The sequence below is a fragment of the Pelodiscus sinensis genome, chromosome 10, assembly GCF_049634645.1.
Source record: "Pelodiscus sinensis isolate JC-2024 chromosome 10, ASM4963464v1, whole genome shotgun sequence".
In the NCBI taxonomy this organism is placed as follows: Eukaryota; Metazoa; Chordata; order Testudines; family Trionychidae; genus Pelodiscus; species Pelodiscus sinensis.
The window spans coordinates 5,690,515-5,710,476 of NC_134720.1; the positions used below are offsets into that span (position 1 = coordinate 5,690,515).

General features: G+C 45.6%; 1 protein-coding gene across 1 annotated transcript; it reads right to left on the reverse strand.

The window, feature by feature from the left end:
- Positions 1-991: 991 nt before the first annotated feature.
- POLR2D (RNA polymerase II subunit D) lies at positions 992-4,851 on the reverse strand. Its single transcript, XM_075937455.1, has 4 exons — positions 4,570-4,851; positions 2,884-3,064; positions 2,065-2,160; positions 992-1,603 (listed from the first exon to the last, which is right to left on the reverse strand). Exons 1-4 carry the CDS (start codon positions 4,640-4,642, stop codon positions 1,525-1,527), a joined length of 429 nt encoding a protein of 142 aa, XP_075793570.1. The 5' UTR covers positions 4,643-4,851; the 3' UTR covers positions 992-1,524.
- Between the last annotated feature and the right edge of the window lie 15,111 nt (positions 4,852-19,962).

Sequence of the window (19,962 nt, forward strand, 5' to 3'; positions counted from 1 at the left end):
AAAATATCTTTTTCGAGGTAAGGAGATCACATCTGTACACAGTATTCAAGATGTGGGCATACCATAGTTTTATACAGGGGCAGTAAGATATTCTGTGTCTTATTTTCTATCCCTTTCTTAATAATTCCTAGCATCCTATTTGCCTTTTTGACCGCTGCTGCATAGTGTGTGGAAGTTTTCAGAGAACTATCCACGATAACTCAAGATCTCTTTCCTGATTTGTCATAGCCAAATTAGCCCCCATCATACTGTACCTATAGTTATTTTTCCCAATGTGCATTACTTTACACTTATCCACATTAAATTTCATTTGCCATTTTGTTGCCCAATCACTTAGTTTGGTGAGATCTTTTTGGAGTCCCTCACAGTCTGCTTCTGTCTTGACTATCCTAAACAGTTTTGGGTCTGCAAACTTTACCACCTCACTGCTTGCTTACCTCTTTCTCCAGATCATTTATGAATAAGTTGAAAAGGATTGGTCCCAGGACTGACCCTTGGGGGACACCACTAGTTACCCCTCTCCATTCTGAAAATTTACCATTTATTCCTACCCTTTGTTTCCTGTCTTTTAACCGGTTCTCAATCCAAGAAAGGACCTTCCCTTTTATCCCATGGCCATGTAATTTACACAAGAGCCTTTGGTGAGGGACCTTGTCAAAGGCACTCTGAAAATCTAAGTATACTATATCTACCTTATGCCTTGGCTGAGGGAGACCGGAACTTCTGGCGAGTAGGACAGGGTGGTGGAGAGCCCCAGAGGGCAAGAAGGTGAGTGTCAATGGCATGATCAGCACACTGGGGGACAATGCCAAGGTCTCTTGTGATTCAACTCATCACAACCACAATTAAGTTCATATTGATGTAATAATGACAACTGATATCTGAATCAAGAATACTATCTTTCTTCCTCTCTTCCCAGACACTATTCTCTCTTCCAGATCAAAGCATATCTCAATAGGACTTAAAGTAGGAATCAGACAAAGCATAGTAATATAATAAGAAACTTCACATTTTAATTCACAATGAACATATACTTTTAAAGAGAAAAAAAAATAATGAACTAGCATTTCAAAAGACACTTAGAATCTTATTAACCATGATTCTACAAACTACTAAGATTTCCAACAACCAATGGCAACAAAATTTCTCCATCTTAAATAACTGGAGTTCATAAGAAAGAGAAATTACACCTATTCTTATTCTAGGCCCTGTAGCCAAAACAATTTGAAGTGTCCCATGGCAGAGACAGGGAGCTAGGAGAAACAAGTATTGAAACCACCTAGACAGGAGTTTCCAGGATTCCATGGCTCTCACCACAAATGAGTCTTTGCCAAGTTTATAATATTCATCAAGCCAAAGAATGGTCCCCGGTTTGAATGTGTCCATGTGGGACCCAAGGCTCAAGTACTCTGCATCAGGAACTCTTCTTTCCTCTGTCCTGGAGCTAGCTAGATTGACAGGTATGCACAGAGACATCAGAAATTCTCGGATTTTCCTTTTCATAATAAGGGCTTGTAATTAGCCCTAATACTGAAAGCTTCGTTTGGTTTGAATATCATCAAGAATCTGTTGTAGCTCTTCATCTTCAAACCGGCCCTCTAGGCTGCAAGATAAGAACAATAATGATCGAAACAAGCCTCTTCCCTGTGATTTCACTTTAATATCCAGAATTCCTCATGTTTCTACACATATTTGGTACCATCTGGCATTGCACCATTTATCAAAAAATCTCCCATTTCCTGTTGAGTTATAATACACAGATAACAATAAAGCCCCATGCTATAATTGTCAGGTGCCTCAAATCCAATTAATCAGTTAATACCTTCCTCCCACCACTTTTTTACTGATCAGTTTCAGGATATGAAATTAGAAGGGTGCCATACTCAGGAACAGATGTAAACAAAGATATCTGACTGACATCATGCAGAATTGTACCTTGTAGGCCATCCCACAGTGGCTATGAAATGCTGACTACAAATGGGAAACAATAGATCAGCTCAGTTTTCCACTTATTCCTGCATCTTGGAACCCATAAATCATAAAACCAAAGTCATAAATTCTCACCTGGGAATCAAAGCCTTGGCCTCCTCAGCTGTCTCGGGACACAGATTAGCCAAACATGCCAATTCAAATTTATGGAGCTTTTTCTGGAGCAACAAACTACAGAAAAAGAAAATGGTAAGGGTAGAGATAAAACAGAATAAATAAAAAAGAAGAAAGGAAAAGAATGTGAAAGAAACTAAACTGCTGACATTCTCCTGACAGAACTGTGAATAAGGAATGGAGATGAGAAAAAGAGCAATATAAGTTGTAATTTTTATTATGAATATAACTCTTATTGCTAGTAAGAAAAAAAAGTCATACACGATAACCCCAGCAAGCCTCCAAAAAAGAAAAGCTAGAAAAGTCCTTTTATCTACCACAACCTATTATCATATATTATCATATCATACCAAAAGAGCTCTGGGGGCTCAGCCTGGGGCCTCTTATTACCCAGTCTAATACAAGTGCTCTCAACCTGGACGTCATGATTCTTCAAAAGTCACAAGTTTTTTACATGGAATTGTGTGAGCTGTCAGCCTCCAGCCCCAAAATCATGTTTTGCCTCCCGCATTTATAGTAGCATTAAATATATTTTTAAAATGTGTTTTAATGTATAAGGGGAATAGCACTCAGAAGCTTGCTGTGTGAAAGGGATCACCAATGCAAAGGTGTTTGAGAACCACTGCTCTAATGGAATCTTACTAAGTCCCTCACTCCCCCAGAAATATACAACTAAGATCTCTAGAACAACCCTGTTCCTGGAAATAATTAACATGTTTCAACTTCATAATATAGAACATACACTACAATAACTCATCTTTCCTTGGCGCTCTCACTCACCTACGGACACTGGCAATGGTCTCTCGGTTTTTGAAGCGGCTAAAGCGAGCCGTGTAGTTCAGAGTTTTCATGAAGACTTCAGAGAGCTCCTGCTCATCCTCAGCACTCTCGTTCTGTTGTTTACGATGCTCAAGAAGCATGTGCACTTCTGAATTTAGAAGCGTCTCAGCAGTTTCAAATTCTGTACACGAGCAAGTGAATATCAGTGTGAGGGGGAGATAAGGACACCAACAAAGAAGCCAATTCTTACATGCTTTGTTTCATGCTCAGATATAGCTGCAGAGAAAGGAAAATGAGCCAGAGACATAGCTTTGACAGAAAATCCTGTATTCCATAACTTGGAAGCCATTACTAATGAGAATATAATTCCTCCAAGGCCAGACAAATAGGTTTACAATACTGAGTTGCACTCCAGGTATTTTTAACTTTTTGATCATACATATTTAAATTGCCAGCCCAATCTTTTGAGGTAATCATATTTTTGTAATGAATTATTACTCAGTAGACACAAAGGTCTGAAATAAAAGACAAATATTAAAAGGATAGTACTGCAAAGGCTTTTTTTTTTTTTACACTACTTCTTTTTTAACTTAGTTAAATCAGGAATGGCAAGAGTGGTTTTCTGTGGTTTTGCTAGAGAGCTTCTTGCAGTTTTGAGGGATGTTTACTGCTAGCACCTTAATTAAAGGATCCTGAATATTTAACAAAGGCTTTCATTATCAGAAATGTTAATTTAGTTGTTGAAATTAAACAGGCAATAACAAAAAACAAGTTTGAAACAGTCTGACTATAGATCATTTTCCCTCTCGTAGATAAACTTCTTTCTCAGCTCTTGCTTTTTAACCATTTCATTAATTTGTTTGACTTCAAGTGTGTTTATGAGACTAGATGGGGTATGAATTTCTGGTGCAAAAAAGCAACTAGACTGCACATATTTCTGGTTTCCATTTACATCATAGCAGAGTATAAGCCCATTTTTCCCATTTTGGGGACACCTTGAAGGAACAAATATAGCTATTTAAATATTACTATTTTGAATTATATTGATATGTACACTATTTTTCAGAGTCATTCAGAATATTTGCAACAGAATTTACTGGCAATTGGTAATCCCGCTTTCAATGCTTCAATAGTTGGTTTCCAGTCAATAATTGTAAAATAGTCTCACGGGCAGCAATACCTGTGTGCCAAGGATCATCGATCAGAAAAACTAGAGTTCTTCAGATCAATCCCAGAGATCACTGAACTGTGACAGCCTGATACAGCTCGGAGTGTTTTACATACAACCCTGCGACAGGGACTGTCTTTTTGTCCTGTATTTGCACAGCACCTAGTAGAGGTTCCCGGCAAGGGGGCGCTTCAGCCGCAATCGTGCCCCTTTGACGCACTGAAAAGCCTTGCGAGACGCTATTTCAAGAACGATCCGCGCGGGGCTAGTCCGGCTGGAACCGGGCGGCTTAGCGCTCGGGCAGCGCGGGCTGCCACGGCTCGTTCTCTTCGCAGCGCCCCTGCCTGTGGGGACTGGCAGCGACCCAGAGCTGGGAAATGGGACTGGGCGGCCCGGTTCAACGCCAGCACCAGGGGCCGGGGCGGGCCACGCTTCCTCCCCGCCCCGCAGGGGGAATCTTCCCCGCCCGTCCGCCCCCAGCTCCCGGGCGTGTCCCCCGCGGATCGAGCCCCGCGCACCTTTGGGGAAGACGAGCTGCGAGGCGTCCTCCTCCACGTCCGCGGCGCGCGCCTCGCCGCCTCCGGCCGCCATCGCCTCAGCCGGCAGCGGCTTCCCCTGGCGAGCGGGGGCTGCCGGGAGCCCTCGCGCTCCTCCCGCCGCGCGGCGGCCGGGCCCAGACTTCCCCAGCTCCCGCCAGGGGGCGGGCGTCTGCTGCGCGCGCTGCGGCCTAGCGCCAGGCCCGCTCCCTCAGCTGTCGGGCGCGGCAGGGAAAAGCCCGGTGGGGACCAGCCCCCTGCGAGCTTTCCCCCAGGGACCAGGCTCCTCCCTCAGCCAGAGCCTTCTCCTGACTGCCCCTAGGGCCGCCTCCACGCGCGCAGCTAGTCGGGAATAGCCTGGCCCGAAACACCACGGCTGTGTCTAGACTGGCAAGTTTTTCTGCAAAATCAGCTGCTTTTTGGCGGAAAAACTTGCCAGCTGTCTACACTGGCCGCTTGACTTTCCGCAAAAGCACGGACGATCTCATGTAGCTGGTCAGTGCTTTTGCGGCAATACTATGCTGCTCCCGTTCGGGCAAAAGTCTTTTTCCAAAAACTTTTGCGCCAAAGCGCCAGTGTAAACAGCAGAGATTTGGTTTCCGCAAAAAAAGCCCCGATCGCGAAAATGGCGATCGGGGCTTTTTTGCGGAAAAGCGTCCTGCCAATCAAGACGCGCTTTTCCAAAAATGCTTTTAACGGAAAACTTTTCCGTTGAAAGCATTTCCGGAAAATCATGCCAGTGTAGACGTAGCCCACCTCTGCGCTGCCGGGTAGCCTCAGAATGAGCCTGACGCAGGGGTAGACGTGCCTTCTCGGTTTGCAGCCCCAAGAGGAGCATGGCCCTGGGGACGGGCCGTTTCCAAATAGCAGAAGTGGAGCATCTGCACACGCCTCATTCTGAAATAGCCATTGCGGATTGGCATTATTCTTCATAGAATGAGTTTACAGATATCGGAATAAGCCGTCCATTATGTTGAAATAATAGAACTGTGTGTAGACGCTCGCTGTTATTCCAAAATAATTTTGCTGTATGGACACACCCTACCAGTGCTCCATACAAGAAATAAAGTGACTCAGACACAGATCCACCTGACCCAACGGCTGCTTCTGCAATCACTTACATCCTGTATGGCAGAAATAAGGGAAGGAACCAAAGAACCTCTCCAAAAAGCAAATTACCCACTACTTTTCCCAACACTGTTGCATAGGAAACACTCTTGCAATGCATCTGCTGGGAAAAAAGACTCACCATCTTTCTTGGTTGGTAAAAGCCGCCACAGACTCTTAACAGCCTACTTTTGACCACAATGAGAGGAAATGCGTTCAGTTATTCTGATATATGCAGGTGTGGCCAGGGCCGGCCCAAGCCCTTTTGGTGCCCCAGGCATGCAGTGCTGCCACAGGCACATGGTGCATGCGTGGGCCCGCCTGTGGGGCACAGGCCTGGCTATCAAGGGAGCACGGGCCCGCCCACAGGGCACACGGTGCATTCGTGGGCCGGCCACGGCCACTGGCGTGCAGCCCGGGGCCTGCCCCCGGGGCGCACAGTACATGCGCTGCCCAGCCCAGCCTGGCCAGCGCTGCTGGCACGCGCTCCAGGCCATGCAGGGCCCCACGGCCGTGGGGGGAAGAGCGCTGCAGGCCAGCGCCGCGGGGCCAGCACTACGGGAGCCGGGCGCGCAGCGCCTGATGGCAGCTATAAGGGACGCCACACGCCCCTTGCAGCTGCCATCAGGCGCCCCTCATCGGTTGGCGCCCTGGGCAGTTGCCCGGCTCGCCCATGCCTCAGTCCGGCCTTGGGTGTGGCCAGTGCTCAGGACCTTGTTGATTATCTAACTATCTATTGCCCATTTCTATATGTCTTTTCCAGAGTAAGATTATTGAGATGATGCAGTTGTAGCAACATTTGGTATCTACCACTATTTCAGACTATTTCCCGTTATGTCAGAGCTGGACATAGTGTGTAGGTATTGTTGGCTATATTGATAGATGCTCTTACAGCCTCATGTGTATGTCTTTACACATAAGGGACCCAGCGGCAAGCAGGCAATGGAGTGAATTCTGCTGTGGCTGAGGGGCTAGCGCATTTGCCTGTGGAAACATAGGGTGGTGGGTTCAAGGCTGGAGGAAGGGGGCATAAGGGATCTGTCAGAGATAGTCTCTGGAAGTTGATCTAAGATGCTGCCTGTCCTATGGTTGCTAATACTCCAAATTGTCTTGCAGTCTCCATGAATTAAAGATTGTTTTGTCCTCTTCTTCTTAAACCCTTGCACTCCAAGTGGAGCATAGGTTATCTATGACCTATGTAGGGACAACTTAGTGGCTTGAGCATTGGCCAAGGTTGTGAGTTCAATCCTTGATGGGGCCATTTAGGGATCTGGGGCAAATCTGTCAGGGATGGTACTTGGTCCTGCTGTGAAGGTCCCTTCCAGCTCTGAGAGAGGTATATTTCCATGTATGATATTAACTCTCCAACTTCATTCTGTCTTGAGACAAAACTTCTAGCTGACTCCAGGAGTACCCGAGTTGTCCTTCAATCTCAGTAGATATTCTCCATGTTGTCTGAGGTTTTCCTCTTTTGCATTTTCCTTGGGGGTTCCATGTGAGAGTTTAACTGACTATGCAGGGTGATGGTTTTCTGAGAGTGTGGCCTAGCCATCCCCACTTTCTTCTCTTCATTTGAACATCAAGTGGTTCTTGTCCTGCTCTGTTCCAAAGCTCCTCATTTGTGACAAAGTCTTGCCATTTGATGTGAAGGATGTACCTCAGGCATCTGTTTATGGATGTATGTAGCTTGTGATTTGAAGACTTTTTAGTAGAATAATTCCTCATTTAACACTACAGGCAGTCTCCGACTTACGCGGATCCGACTTACGTCGGATCCGCACTTACGAACGGGGCTTTCTCGCCCCGGAGGTCGAGGTAGCGGATTGCTACCTGCGAGCTCCGGGGCGAGAAATCCCCGTTCGTAAGCTGCTCCGGTGCCCCTGGTCTGCTGGAGACCGTCTCCAGCAGACCAGCGGCACCGGGCGGGTTCCCACGCTTCTGAGGCTTTGCTCTGGCAAAGCCTCAGAAGCGCGGGAACCCGCCGCTGCTGCCGCTTCAGTCGCGGTGCCTGTGGTCTGCTGAGGACGGTCCCCAGCAGACCACAGGCAGGGGACTGAAGCGGCAGCAGCTGCGGTTCCCCGCGCTTCTGAGACTTTGCTTTGGCAAAGCCTCAGAAGCGGGGGAACCCGCCCGCTGCTGCCGCTTCAGTCCCCTGTCTGTGGTCTGCAGGGGACCGTCCTCAGCAGACCACAGGCACCGCGACTGAAGCGGCAGCAGCGGCGGGTTCCCGCGCTTCTGAGGCTTTGCTCTGGCAAAGCCTCAGAAGCATGGGAACCCGCCCGGTGCCGCTGGTCTGCTGGAGACGGTCTCCAGCAGACCAGGGGCACCGGAGCAAAGCCAAAGCAAAGTCTCAGAAGCACGGGGAACCGCCGCTGCTGCCGCTTCAGTCCCCTGCCTGTGGTCTGCTGGGGACCGTCCCCAGCAGACCACAGGCACCGGGACTGAAGCCGCAGCCGCGGGGGGGTCCCGCGCCTCTGAGGCTTTGCCAGAGGAAAGCCTCAGAGGCGCGGCACCCCGCTGCCGCTGCGGCTCTGCTCCTGTATCCCTGGTCTGCTGAGGAGAGGAGGGGGCGCGGCTAGTGTGCCCCCCCCCAGCAGACCAGGCTTTTGTTTTGGACCCTGGAGCAGAGCAGCTGGGGCTGCCATTTGGTCCTGCAGCGCCTTCTGGGCACTACTGGACCAACCCGGCAGCACCCTAGCTGCTCTGCCCCAGGTCCTGATTCAGCCGCTGCTGGTCAGTTTCAGCAGTGGCTGAATCAGGACGCCTGGGGCAGAGCAGCTGGGGTGCTGCTGGGTTGGTCCAGTAGCGCCAAGGAGCGGTGCTACTGGAGCAACCCAGCAGCACCCCAGCTGCTCTGCCCCAGGCGTCCCCAAGTCAGCCGCTGCTGAAGCTGACCAGCGCTGACTACAGGAAGCCCGAGGCAGAGTTGCTCTGCCCCAGGCTTCCTGGAATCAGGTGCTGATCAGTTTCAGCAGCAGCTGACTTGGGGAAGCTTGGGGTTCTTAAATTGAATCTGTATGTAAGTCAGAACTGGCGGTCAGTTTCAGCAGCAGCTGAATCTGGACGCCAGTTCCGACTTACATACAGATTCAACTTAAGAACAAACCTACAGTCCCTATCTTGTACGTAACCCGGGGACTGCCTGTATAGATGCATTTCTGCAAATGTTCGTGCTAAATGAAAACGTGCTATGCGGGGTCAATTTTCCCATTAAAAATAATGGAAAAGGTGGGGTTGCATTTCAGGTGGTAGTGGTAAAATCAATCTTTTGTTGGTGCTGGGTCTTCAACGTTGACATTAGATATCTAGCAACACAAGATAACCAGCAACACAAGTTGCCGCAGTTTGTTAAAACACAAAAATAAACACATAAATGAGCGGAGGAGCGCTGTGACCACACGTATTCATCCACTCATGCGTATTACCACTGTTTTCACCAACTTATGCTCCTCAAGTAGATGAATTGCTCCACATCTTCCAGGTCATCCCCTCCCTGTGTGATGGTGGTATTGTTGGACTGGTTGTTCCTCATTATCTTGGTCTTCCCCTTGTTAATGCTCAGTCCAATCACCCATTTTCCCCATTTCTACTCAGGGAAAAGACTGGCTGGGGAAAAGAAAGGGGTTCACCCAGCTTTGTATCATTTGGGGGTCCACTGAAACAGTAGAGTTTGGTTTTCCCTCTATATCTTATGGTGGTCAGTGATGGGAGTAGCTCAACGAACAGCAAGCTGATGCCCTAGGTGTGGTACCTAAATTGAGGGCTGCTCTGAGCCCCTGAGGCAAGCAAATCCACCTGAAAGTGCAGGACCCACCAAGTTTGAGTACGAGTTTTGTCACAATACCTTGATATCTTTCCTACAAATAATTCATAGTAGAAAAATGGAAAAGGTTAGACAAGCATCTATCAGGGATGGTTTAGATATTTTAAATCCTGCCTCTACTCAGAGCAGTGAACAAAATGACCTGTTGAGATCCTTTCCAGCCCTACATTTCTAGGACAGCAAACAAGTTTCTAAACTGACTTACACAATATATGCACTATAAAGGATTCACATCTATCCAGAGGTGAATGTGCTCGGACTACCTATACACTGGGGTCCTGAGCAAGGTGGGGAGCCTCAAGCAGATGCGGTGGAGATAGGGGAACCATGCTTCCCCCAGACAGTCATTCATGGCTGCCATAGCAGCTGGGAGTCCCAGGGCTCCAGTGGTGATTTGAAGGGTCCAGGGATTTGGTTGCGACTGCTGCCGTAGTGGTGGCTGGAGCCCTGGGCCTTTTAAATCACTGGGCCTGGGGGCAACTGCCCCTTTTGCTGACTCTTGTTAGCAGCCCTCCTGGTAGTGTCCAGCAGGGATGCTGATGGTGGGGATCAAAAGGGGCAGCGATGTTCATTGGCTGTGTATGGGCCAGTACTGGCAGACGCTTCCTACCAGTCTGTGGTATCAGCCCATACCGGGTCCCCTTTCACCTCTGCATCTATCTGCATTAAAATTCAGCCACCAACAGATTGTTTCAAGGTGCCCAGAAATACAACAGGACAGGACAAAAAATGAAGAAACCCATATCCAAGTAAAGCTAGAGAAATATATTTAAGAAAGCAAAATGTAACTACCCAAGTTGTAATTTAGCTAGTTTACTGCAATTAATACCCCAAATGTGGTGGGAAAAGTGTCTTGGAATTTATTTTAAGTCTCCTAAAAAATGGAATCTTTATACACAGTGTACCCTATGCCATGCCAGTTCAATGCTGACTCAGGAGAGTGTCACCAACAGATAACTAACAACTTTCTGGCACAGTTTTGTCTTTCCTAGAGTCCTCTCATTTAAGTACCTTACTCAGCCCAATCCTGTTTAGCTTGCAAGAGCTGATGAGATTGCTAGCCATGCTGACATGACTTCATATGATCATACCACAAGAACGGGTTGTCATTATTTTTAAAGAACCAGAAGATTTAGCTGTTCACCTATATAAAAATGTGCTGCTTCCTACAGAAGAGCAAGAGCAAAGTATTTAAAGCTTACACAAGGACAGGCTGTGAACCAACAAGGATATGCAGGGACCAACTTTAGGGCTATGTCTACACTCACGACTTCTTGCGCAAGTAATATGCAAAGGAGGCTAAGCGTGGAATTTCGCCGAGCCTCATTAGCAAATAACTTGCGCAAAAAGCCACGAGTGTAGACATAGCCTAGGTGTTTAATGTATGCCACCTAGATAAATGAATGAGATGGAGAAACTGATTGGAATCTAATTCAGCTTGCTAACCAGTTCAAGTAGAAAGATATTCAAAAGGACTGATTTCAAACATTGAGGGGAACATCTGACAAATCAGACAATCTCCATTAAGCTGACAAAACAATAAAAGAATCAATGCCAGTTTGATCAGGGAAGCTTTTAAAAGGCAATGGCAATCGTGACGACTTCTTAAATAACAGGCTTGCCAAAAGAATCAATCTTCTCAGAACACTAGGTAGCTATAGTTATGAATTTTGCATTGTTCTTTCTTACACATCCTCACCCCTTAGCTATGTGGAAAAACAATTAGCAGAAAGCCAGACTTTTGCAAGAGTTCCTAGCTATAAGCTATAATGATAGGAACAAAGTGATAAGAATATTCTTAAGAGGAGCTTGCCTTTTTATGTATTTTTTGTAGGATCCCCTAAATAAATTCCAAAATTACAGCAGTAATTGTTGTTCGTCGGGTGAAGCAAATTAAAACTGAGTCAACAAAAAAGGTCAAGTGGTTCATTTTTACTGTGTGCTGTTTGGGGCAGGGAGAATACCAATTACTATAGCAGTGGATCTTGTAAAAAGACTGTAGAAGATTTGTACCAAATATACGATGGTTAGAAAGAATGAGACAAAAAAAAATGAGATTTCATATTAATTTGCAGGTCCTGCTAAAATGGAAACATGTTAAAAAAAAGTTAAATAACTTGCCAAATATAATTTACCAATTTAATTTTAACTCCTATTGTTGGGACTAAGGGTGCGGCAGCCATGTAAATTTAAATGAAGCGGCGATTATTTAAATCGCCGCTTCATTTTCCTGTGTCTGGTAGCCTAATCTACATGCCTCTGGCGACAGAGGCATGTAGTCTAGACGTACCCTTAGAGTGGAAAAATACCAGTTGATACTGATCACTTTCAGACACAAGATATTAAATGATATAGACCCCTGGTCTGATCCAATATAGGCAAATCCCAGGGTGCTAATATTTAATACAAATTAGTAACTCATTTAGTAGCAACTAAATGTACTACTATATCTCACCGGAAGAAAAAAGGCTCAAGAGAGCAATATTTTGGCTTAATACAACTTGAGAAATGGATAGGAGAACTCCCTCATAAAAATACACCAATATACAGAAATTTGGAAATGTATTTTCCTTTATTGAATTCACAGGTAAAAATCTCAGTACTCTAGAAATCAAGCCTAAAATTACTTGGTTTTCGGCCAGTTAATAGCAACAAATGACAATTAGTATGATCTTGTTTAGTAAATGCCATCTGGCATTGTTATTGTTAGGGAAATATTACCTTCTTAAAAGCAAAAATTACTCAGCGAGGGAAAAATAAGAGGATTACAATATCTAATTCTCTTTTTATCAGGTCAGCAACATTTTAGCAAGGCTTTTCGTAATCCCACATGACCGTCTCATAAGTAAACTAGGGAAACTGCTTGATCCTGGAGAGTCTTCCAGTCGATCACAATCAGCGCTTGGCAGGCTTCCTGCTCCCTACCCCAGCCCCACACAGCCAGCCCATTCCCAAGAGTGGCCAGGTCATGTGTGTGTCGGGGGGGAGGGAGGAGAGAGGCTGTGATCAATGGGCTAACAGGAGCAGTGCTAGCAGAGAAGGACAGCGCACAGGGCCATGTGCCCCTTGCCCCTCACCCTCAGGGTCTTGTTGGCCCCTTCTGTGAGCAGCATGTAGAGCCCTGCTTGGATACAAATGTCTATCCACAGATAGGCATCAGTGTCTGCTGATCTGCAGGGTTCTGATCCCAGGAGACACTGCACCTAAGTGAGAGGAATGTCTATCTGGGGAAAGCCCCACCTCTGGAAGATGGAATTTGTGATGTCCGGTGAGGGACCACTCATGGACGTGAAATGACCAGCTGAGATGGTCCACTCACTTGCTCTGTACCTCAGGCAGATACTGGGCTTGCAGGGGTATGGAATGTTCTACACCAGGGGTGGACAAAAGGGCCTCTATGGGCCAGATCCGGCCCGCCAAGCAGGTGGATCCAGCCCGTAGAGGTCCTGCAGCTCCCCCGCCCCCAGGCCAATTAGGGCCTGGGGGCATGGGGAAGGCGCAAAGTTTCCTCCGCCCTGCTAGGAGCATGTGGCGCTTGGAAGCCCCAGGCGCTCCTGGCAGGGCGGGAGGAGGCTTCACATGCTTCCCCGCCCCCAGGCCAATCAGGGCCTGAGGGCAGAGGGGCACACGAAGTTTCCTCCACCCTGGCCCCACCCTGTGAGGAGCAGGCGGCGCATAGAGGTGCCAGGTACTCCTGGCAGGGCAGGAGAAGTCTTGGCGCGCTTCCCTGCCCCCAGGCCTTGATTGAGGGAGGGTCCAGCTGAGGTCAGAGGGCAGCCTCCAGGAGAAAGATTTTCAGCCACTGTTCTTGCCCTTTCCAGAGTCCTTGGTTGAATTCCTGACAAATCTAACAGAGGTCTGTCTGGTGATCATCTCCCAGGCACTTGAAGCAGCATATGCCGGGGCAGGAGGGGAGAAACAGGCAGAACTCCCATAACTGAAACGTATCACTAATCCGCTAGGTACTCAACAACTCTACCTACACAGCTATGTCTAGAAGTGTCACTGCTAAGCAACGTGCCAGAGCAAGAGAAAGGGAGATTCCAGCTATCGTCTCTGGAAACAAGGAGGAATCAGCAGGGTCCTATACTGAACACTGTGGAGGCAAGACTCCAAAGAGCACCCAGCCAACCCTATTGGTAGCTGCTGGGGGAAAGTCTTCTGGCTACTGTGCATGTTTGCGCACACACAGCGGAACTGAGCACCTTCGTGGGCCCCTGAGCAAGGAGGGGTGGGCCAGCTCCGCACTCCCAAACGGGGCAGGGCTGAGGGCGGAAGGTTGGGGCCCAGGGCAGCAGATTGCACTGCCCAGAGGGCATGGTGTGGCATGCCAACAGCGCTTTAAAGGGCCAGGGGCTCTCACCACCCCCAGCACAAAAGCCCCCTTTGCCAGGCCTGCATGCACACACCTGATTGGAATGCACATGAACATACATTTGAAAAAGAAATAGCGAGAACAAGGGAGTAAGGAAGCACCAAAGGCACAGAACCACAGATAGCTTTGAGGCCACGTGTTGATTTAAAAGGCTTCTTAGATCTGCAAGCAGCGATCTCCCGCTTGATTTCTCCCGTGTTTAAGGAGAGACAACTTTGAACATTTTTTGTAACTAAAAAAAGATTGCATCAAAGGATAACTGTGGCTAGACACCTGGCTCATTTTCATTTGCAGACTTCACAGCATTTTATACGAGTTAGCCACAATTACCACGACACTCTCTCACTTGACTGATCTTCAGCATTAGGATGCGTGAGGCCTAATGTTGCTGGTTAATTGATACTGCTAGGTTGAGGGTTCATCACACATGCCCCCAATTTTTCAGCTAGTTGCATAGCTGGGCAGCTTCACAGGATCTGCCTGCCTATTCCACTGGAACCTTGCCAGCTTCTAAGAGGAGAGCAGGTTGCATCTGGGGATCAGAGACTTAGTTCACAATATCCAGCAGCAATGAAGGAAAGTGGAGAGAGAGAAATGTTCCACATATGCCATTTGCTTCACACCTTGGGGGGAAAGTTGGACAAAGTGAGTCTTACATCAGTTTGACACCGGATGTGGAACAATGGATAAGATTGTAAGCCTGGTATGACATAGATAGTTAGACATTAGAGGCCCTTTTTCTTAGAAGACAGGATGAGGGAGAGAGATAATCAGGCTGTAAACAGAATGTCTGTCCTAGCTAAAATAAGGGGAACACTTAGGGAACCATTTAGGATAACAATGAATAAAATACACTGGGAATGTAAAGATAAAATAAAAGATACTGTTGCAAACTGCCTAATCACACAAACCAGGACATCTTTACCCTGGCCCTGCCCCACCCCTTCTCACCTTTCTCTGTCACATGCTCGTCCCCCACCCTCACTCACTTTCCTAGGTATGGGGCAGGAGCGGGGGTGTAGTGCAGGCTCTGGGCTGGGGGTTCAAAGTGTGGGAGGGGGCTCGGTGCAGGAGAGGGTGAGGAGTGTGGGAAGGCACTCAGGACTAGGGCAAGAGGTTAGGGTGCAGGAGGAGGTTTGGGGTGCGGGCTGTCAGAGGGAACTCAGGGCTGGGACAAGGAGTTGAGGTGCTGGAGGAGATGCAGGCTCCAGCCGGATGGCACTTATCTTGGGTGGCTCACGGTTGATGGTATATTGGGCTCCTTCCGTGCCCTGGCCCTGCACCACTCCCAGAAGCAATGGCATGTCAAGTCCCAGGGGGAAGGGTCAGGTGGCTCAGCATGCTGTCTGCACCCATAGCCTCTGCAGTTCTCATTGGCCACAGTTTTCTGTTCCCAACCAATGGGTGCTGCAGAGGGGGTGCTCAGGGTGGGGGTAGCATACAGAGCCACCTGGCTCCCCTGCCTGTGTGCTGCAAGGATACGTCAGGGGCTGGCAGAAGCCATGCAGGGCAAGGGCAGGTAGGGAGCATGCTTTAGCCCTGGCTGTGCCTGCCGGCTGACTTTTAGCAGCTTAAAATCTCCTGGATTGGCTTCCATAGCCTCCAGGACATGTAGCCCTATTCTGGGAAGCTCCTGGTGAAACCAGGAGGGTTGGCAGCCCTTACGAAGGAGTAAGTCATACATGGACAGGGTATGGGCAAAGCATGCAGGACAGGGAGTGGTTCTTACAAAGTAAACAAGCCAATTCCCAAACATGTAATGTACAGGAAATGCAATAGAATGTGCACAGATGTATACAAGCAGCAATTTACTGTGTAGCTTGGATATGAAGTTTGTCTAGTACCACCCTCTGCATTTGAGTCCAATCAGCTCAAGTTTGGTTTAATTGTATCCCCATAAAGAAACCTCAGGAAGTTTGAAACTAGGCTGAATTTTTGGGTACTAAGGCTATATCTACACTACAGAGTTTCTTTCGGAAAAACAGCTGCTGCCTCCAGCCCTGTTTGGGGCTGTGCTCCCCACTGCGCTGGCCCGGGCTGCACTTCTGAACCTGGCCAGCCGGGGTTCTCTGGTCCAGCAGTATCTGTGGGCCTTCTAGACCATTCTAGTCTGGCCACATCTGTGGCCCGGATGTTAGAGGTTCAACCTGTATTATAGGGAGCCTAGCAAAAGATGAAAAAGGAACTCCAGAGAGTGGGATTAAAGGGGGAAAAAGAATATTTGGCAGAGCCCAAAAGAGGGCTGTTGAATGTGTCTGACATTTGAAAAAAGTAGGATACAATTTTTTCGTGGCTGCCAATGTATCTAGGTTTTTTATTCTAGGGGTGCATTTAGACAACACCCTTCTGTCAGAATAAGCTACGCAATTTGCACTATGCAAATTGCATAACTTATTCTGAGTCTAGGTCGAAAAAGCTTATTTGAAATTTGGCGCCGTGTAGACAAAGCCAAATTTCAAAACAAGGCACTATTCCAACAAATCCCTTAACCCTTGTTACAGGGACATTAGAATAGCGTGCCCTCTATTTCGGGAAATAGTGGGAGCATTTAAAGATGCAGCGTTGCTATTTAAGGATACTTCCGATATTCCAAAATAGGCTACATCTAGACTGCAGTGCTAGATTCACCAGGGTTATTCCCAGTGGCGAAAACTTTACAAACAAAAATATGTCACCTTACAAAAAATAAAAGTACAATGCACAAAAAGCACATAAAAGCTGTAGAAAAACGCTAAATAAAAAAAATCCTAATGGTCAGAAATGGTGCGTCTACACTGCAGGGTTTAATTCGAAATAAGCTATGCAAATTGAGCTATGTCAATTGCGTATCTTACTTAGAAATAGCTGTTTCAAAATTGGGAGCATCTACACAGCACATTTCGAAATAGAGCCTTCTTTCTCTGACCTCTTAGTCCTTGTACAATGAGGGTTACAGGAGTGGGAGTAGTCAAGCTGGAGGACTTCTAATATTTTGACACTATTTCAAAATAAATTCCTGCTGTGTAGACGCGGACCAAGTTATTTCAGAATAGCGCTAGTTATTTTGAAATAGTGTTGCAATGTAGATGTACCCAAAGAAAACAATGTCTTATCTATTTGTGTACCTCTAAAGTAAAAAGCAATCATCCTTCATGAAATGTATTTAATGTAGGATTGCTTTGTGGGTACAGTATACCGAATTAAAAAATAAGTGCAAAAACCATAAACAAACTTAAAGCCACAAAATAATTGGCCTGAGAAATGTGTCACTTTTAAAAAAGCATTTGCTCAAATTAACTCTGCAGAGCTTGGTGATATACAGTGCTGTGGAAGTGTGGAAGCTGAAGGGTAAAAAGAGAATGCTCAGTTTAATAAAGGAACCCAGCTATGGCAATGTAAGTCAGTGCAGTCACATCCAGTAAAACCTTTAATAATAAAACAAACAACGTAAATGGAAAGTGGTGGTGACAATTTCTACCACTATACTTTATCCCCTAAGAAGTTATTACAGACCTTCTGAGAAATATGGCCTTTCCCAATAAATGTGTCTGTAAATAATCGATAGTGTTGGCTGCTGCAGGCAAGGTGACAATATAATTAAAATGATCAAAGTATAAAATAATTTAATCAACATCACTAATAATTAAATAGGGATTTTTATATGAATTAACTGCTTCAGAATATACTAGGAAATATTTTTTTATACCACTGTGCCCAGATTATATAACTAAAAACATACAGCACATCAATCAGCTCAAACAACAAATTGTAAGAAAAGGAAAGACACCAAGTTACAAAATAAATACTGCCTATCAAAAAAAAAAAAAAGTGTAACAATCAGCTTCCTAAAGTCTGAAATAGTTGAAATACCCCCCCCCCCCGGGGGGGGGGGGGAGTAGGGGAATGAAAACAGCATAAAATAAGATGTTGCTAGAATACAACAGTTATCAGAGCCTAGCCCAAAAGTTCTCTCCCATAAAAAAAAAAAGAGCCCATTGAAATTTGGTAGAATATGGTGAAGTGTTTTAAAAATGCTTTATCAAGAAAAATGCTATTTAAAATGCATAACATTGTTAAGGTGGGGGACAGCTAAATTGAAAAAATGAATAGAATTAGCACAAAAATTGAATGGTTTAAAATTAGTATATCAGTCTAAAACCAAGCTGACATAAAAATGCTGTTAAAAAACCGAAACATTTAAATAAAAATAGCAGTAAAAGTACAACATCCATTAAGTGAAACCAAAACCTAGTTAATTAGGTTTTAACTGGCTATAATATACATGTTGAAATTGCATTTAACAAGTACATTATAGAATTAAGTCAATGTGTTCTAGTAATGTAATGTATTATATGTAAAGGAAACATGCTGTACCAAGTACAAGCAGTAAAAGTGATAGAAAGCACGCAAATGTGCCCGCTTATCACCACAGAAAATATCGCATCTCGAGAAGAGAGTTTTTTTTCCACAATGTCCAGCAGCAGTGAAGAAAATGGATAGAAATGCTGTATGCATGCCAGTCACCACACTTGAACAAAGCACTTCTTACCTCAACTTGATAATGGATCTAAGTATACGATAAGGGATTCATAGCCCATAAAATACGTGATGAATAAGTCAACCTATTCCAACTTTTGTAAACTGGATGAATATGGAGCTCATCTTAACATATTTGTAACAGTTTTTCTTTATACTATTTTAAATTTTCTTCAAAAAGTGGCTTTACACAAATACACATCATATAACAAAGGCCCCATGAATGCCACAGTTGTATGGCTGCAGAATTTACCCTTTGAGTCAACTGGAAATTTAGCCACAGAAATTTCACCCCGTGAAAATTCATGCTCTAGCTTTTGTCTTTAGCACCTAGACAAAACATATTTACCGAAAACAGTACTTTCCTTGTTTGCATTTCCTGCTGCACAAGGAGTCCAGTTTTCTGTGTATGTGCTCCTGGCAAATGACCAGCTTGAGTCTTGAAGAGCAGGAGTGTCTCAGGGAATTTTCTTTGACTCGGAGGGTATGTCTACACTTGCTCCCTAGTCCCTCGTGCAATGAGGCATAACAGTTAATCTGAGGGAAAGGGTTTCTTTTGGAATACCACGTCTACACGTGGCAAGTTAATTCGGACTAGTGGATTTTTAAAATGGTGACCAGATGCGAATATGCTAATCTAGCGTGGGATATTTAAATCCCGCGCTTCATTAGCAACTTCGGTATGCTACATTTGCATCCCTAGTTCTGACTAGGGAGCAAGTGTAGACATACCCGGACAGAACAGCTTGGAGGTCCTTCTCCCTCCCTTAAGTGAAAGAAACCACTAACCATTCCCACCTAGATCTCTCTCCTACTCTCTTCTCACACTTACTCCCCATTCGCTGCTGCCTCTCCAGCACATAGGAAATGGAAATTTATAATGAATACTATTATCTGTTCTTAAGCCACCACTTGAGTGGCCGTTAATCAGAAAAGGTTTAATAAAGGTGAAGAATAATTATTTTCTGTCTTAATGGGGAATGTTTAGTGTTGAATGTTTAGTGTTATCTGAAGATGAAAAGTTGAATAATACAAGTAATTTCTAGTTTCACTAATTCAATTTGTTGAACACTTGCACCAGCTTGAGATGCATACATAAATTCAGAATTGCCAGCATGCCAAAAAAATTCAGCATTTCTGTACTGTAGAAGTCACAAGGTCTTGCCACAGAATACACAGGGATTTAAGAATAAGCCTTTGTATGCTCAGATATATCTACTCAACTATAATTCCATATATTAGTTCTGCTACTAACTATAGAAGTGTGGCCTTTTCTCTGTAATTTAGTTGTATGTAATTCTTAATGTGATAAACATTTCATGTGACTTCTATTTAAACTTCCTCACACATCTCATTGCTTTCTTCCATCACAGCTGGCTGTTTGATAATCTGTCTCCTCTCAGACAGGTCATTACCCTTCTCCAAAAACCAGCCAGGAAATTCAGGTTCATTAGCAGACTTTGTATTCATACAATGTTCGGCTTTCAAGTTGAGATATCATCTTATTCTACCTTAAAATTCAGAGAGTGAAAAGATGAGACAGAACAAAAGCATC

What these genes read in the sequence shown, in the direction of transcription:
- POLR2D (XM_075937455.1), bottom strand. Translation starts at nt 4,642, where the DNA reads ATGGCGGCCGGAGGCGGCGAGGCGCGCGCCGCGGACGTGGAGGAGGAC. An exon ending in ACCATTGCCAGTGTCCGTAG is followed by an intron (nt 2,161 to 2,883) that starts GTGAGTGAGAGC and finishes CTTTTTCTGTAG; the next exon opens with TTTGTTGCTCCAGAAAAAGC. An exon ending in GCCAAGGCTTTGATTCCCAG is followed by an intron (nt 1,604 to 2,064) that starts GTGAGAATTTAT and finishes CTTATCTTGCAG; the next exon opens with CCTAGAGGGCCGGTTTGAAG.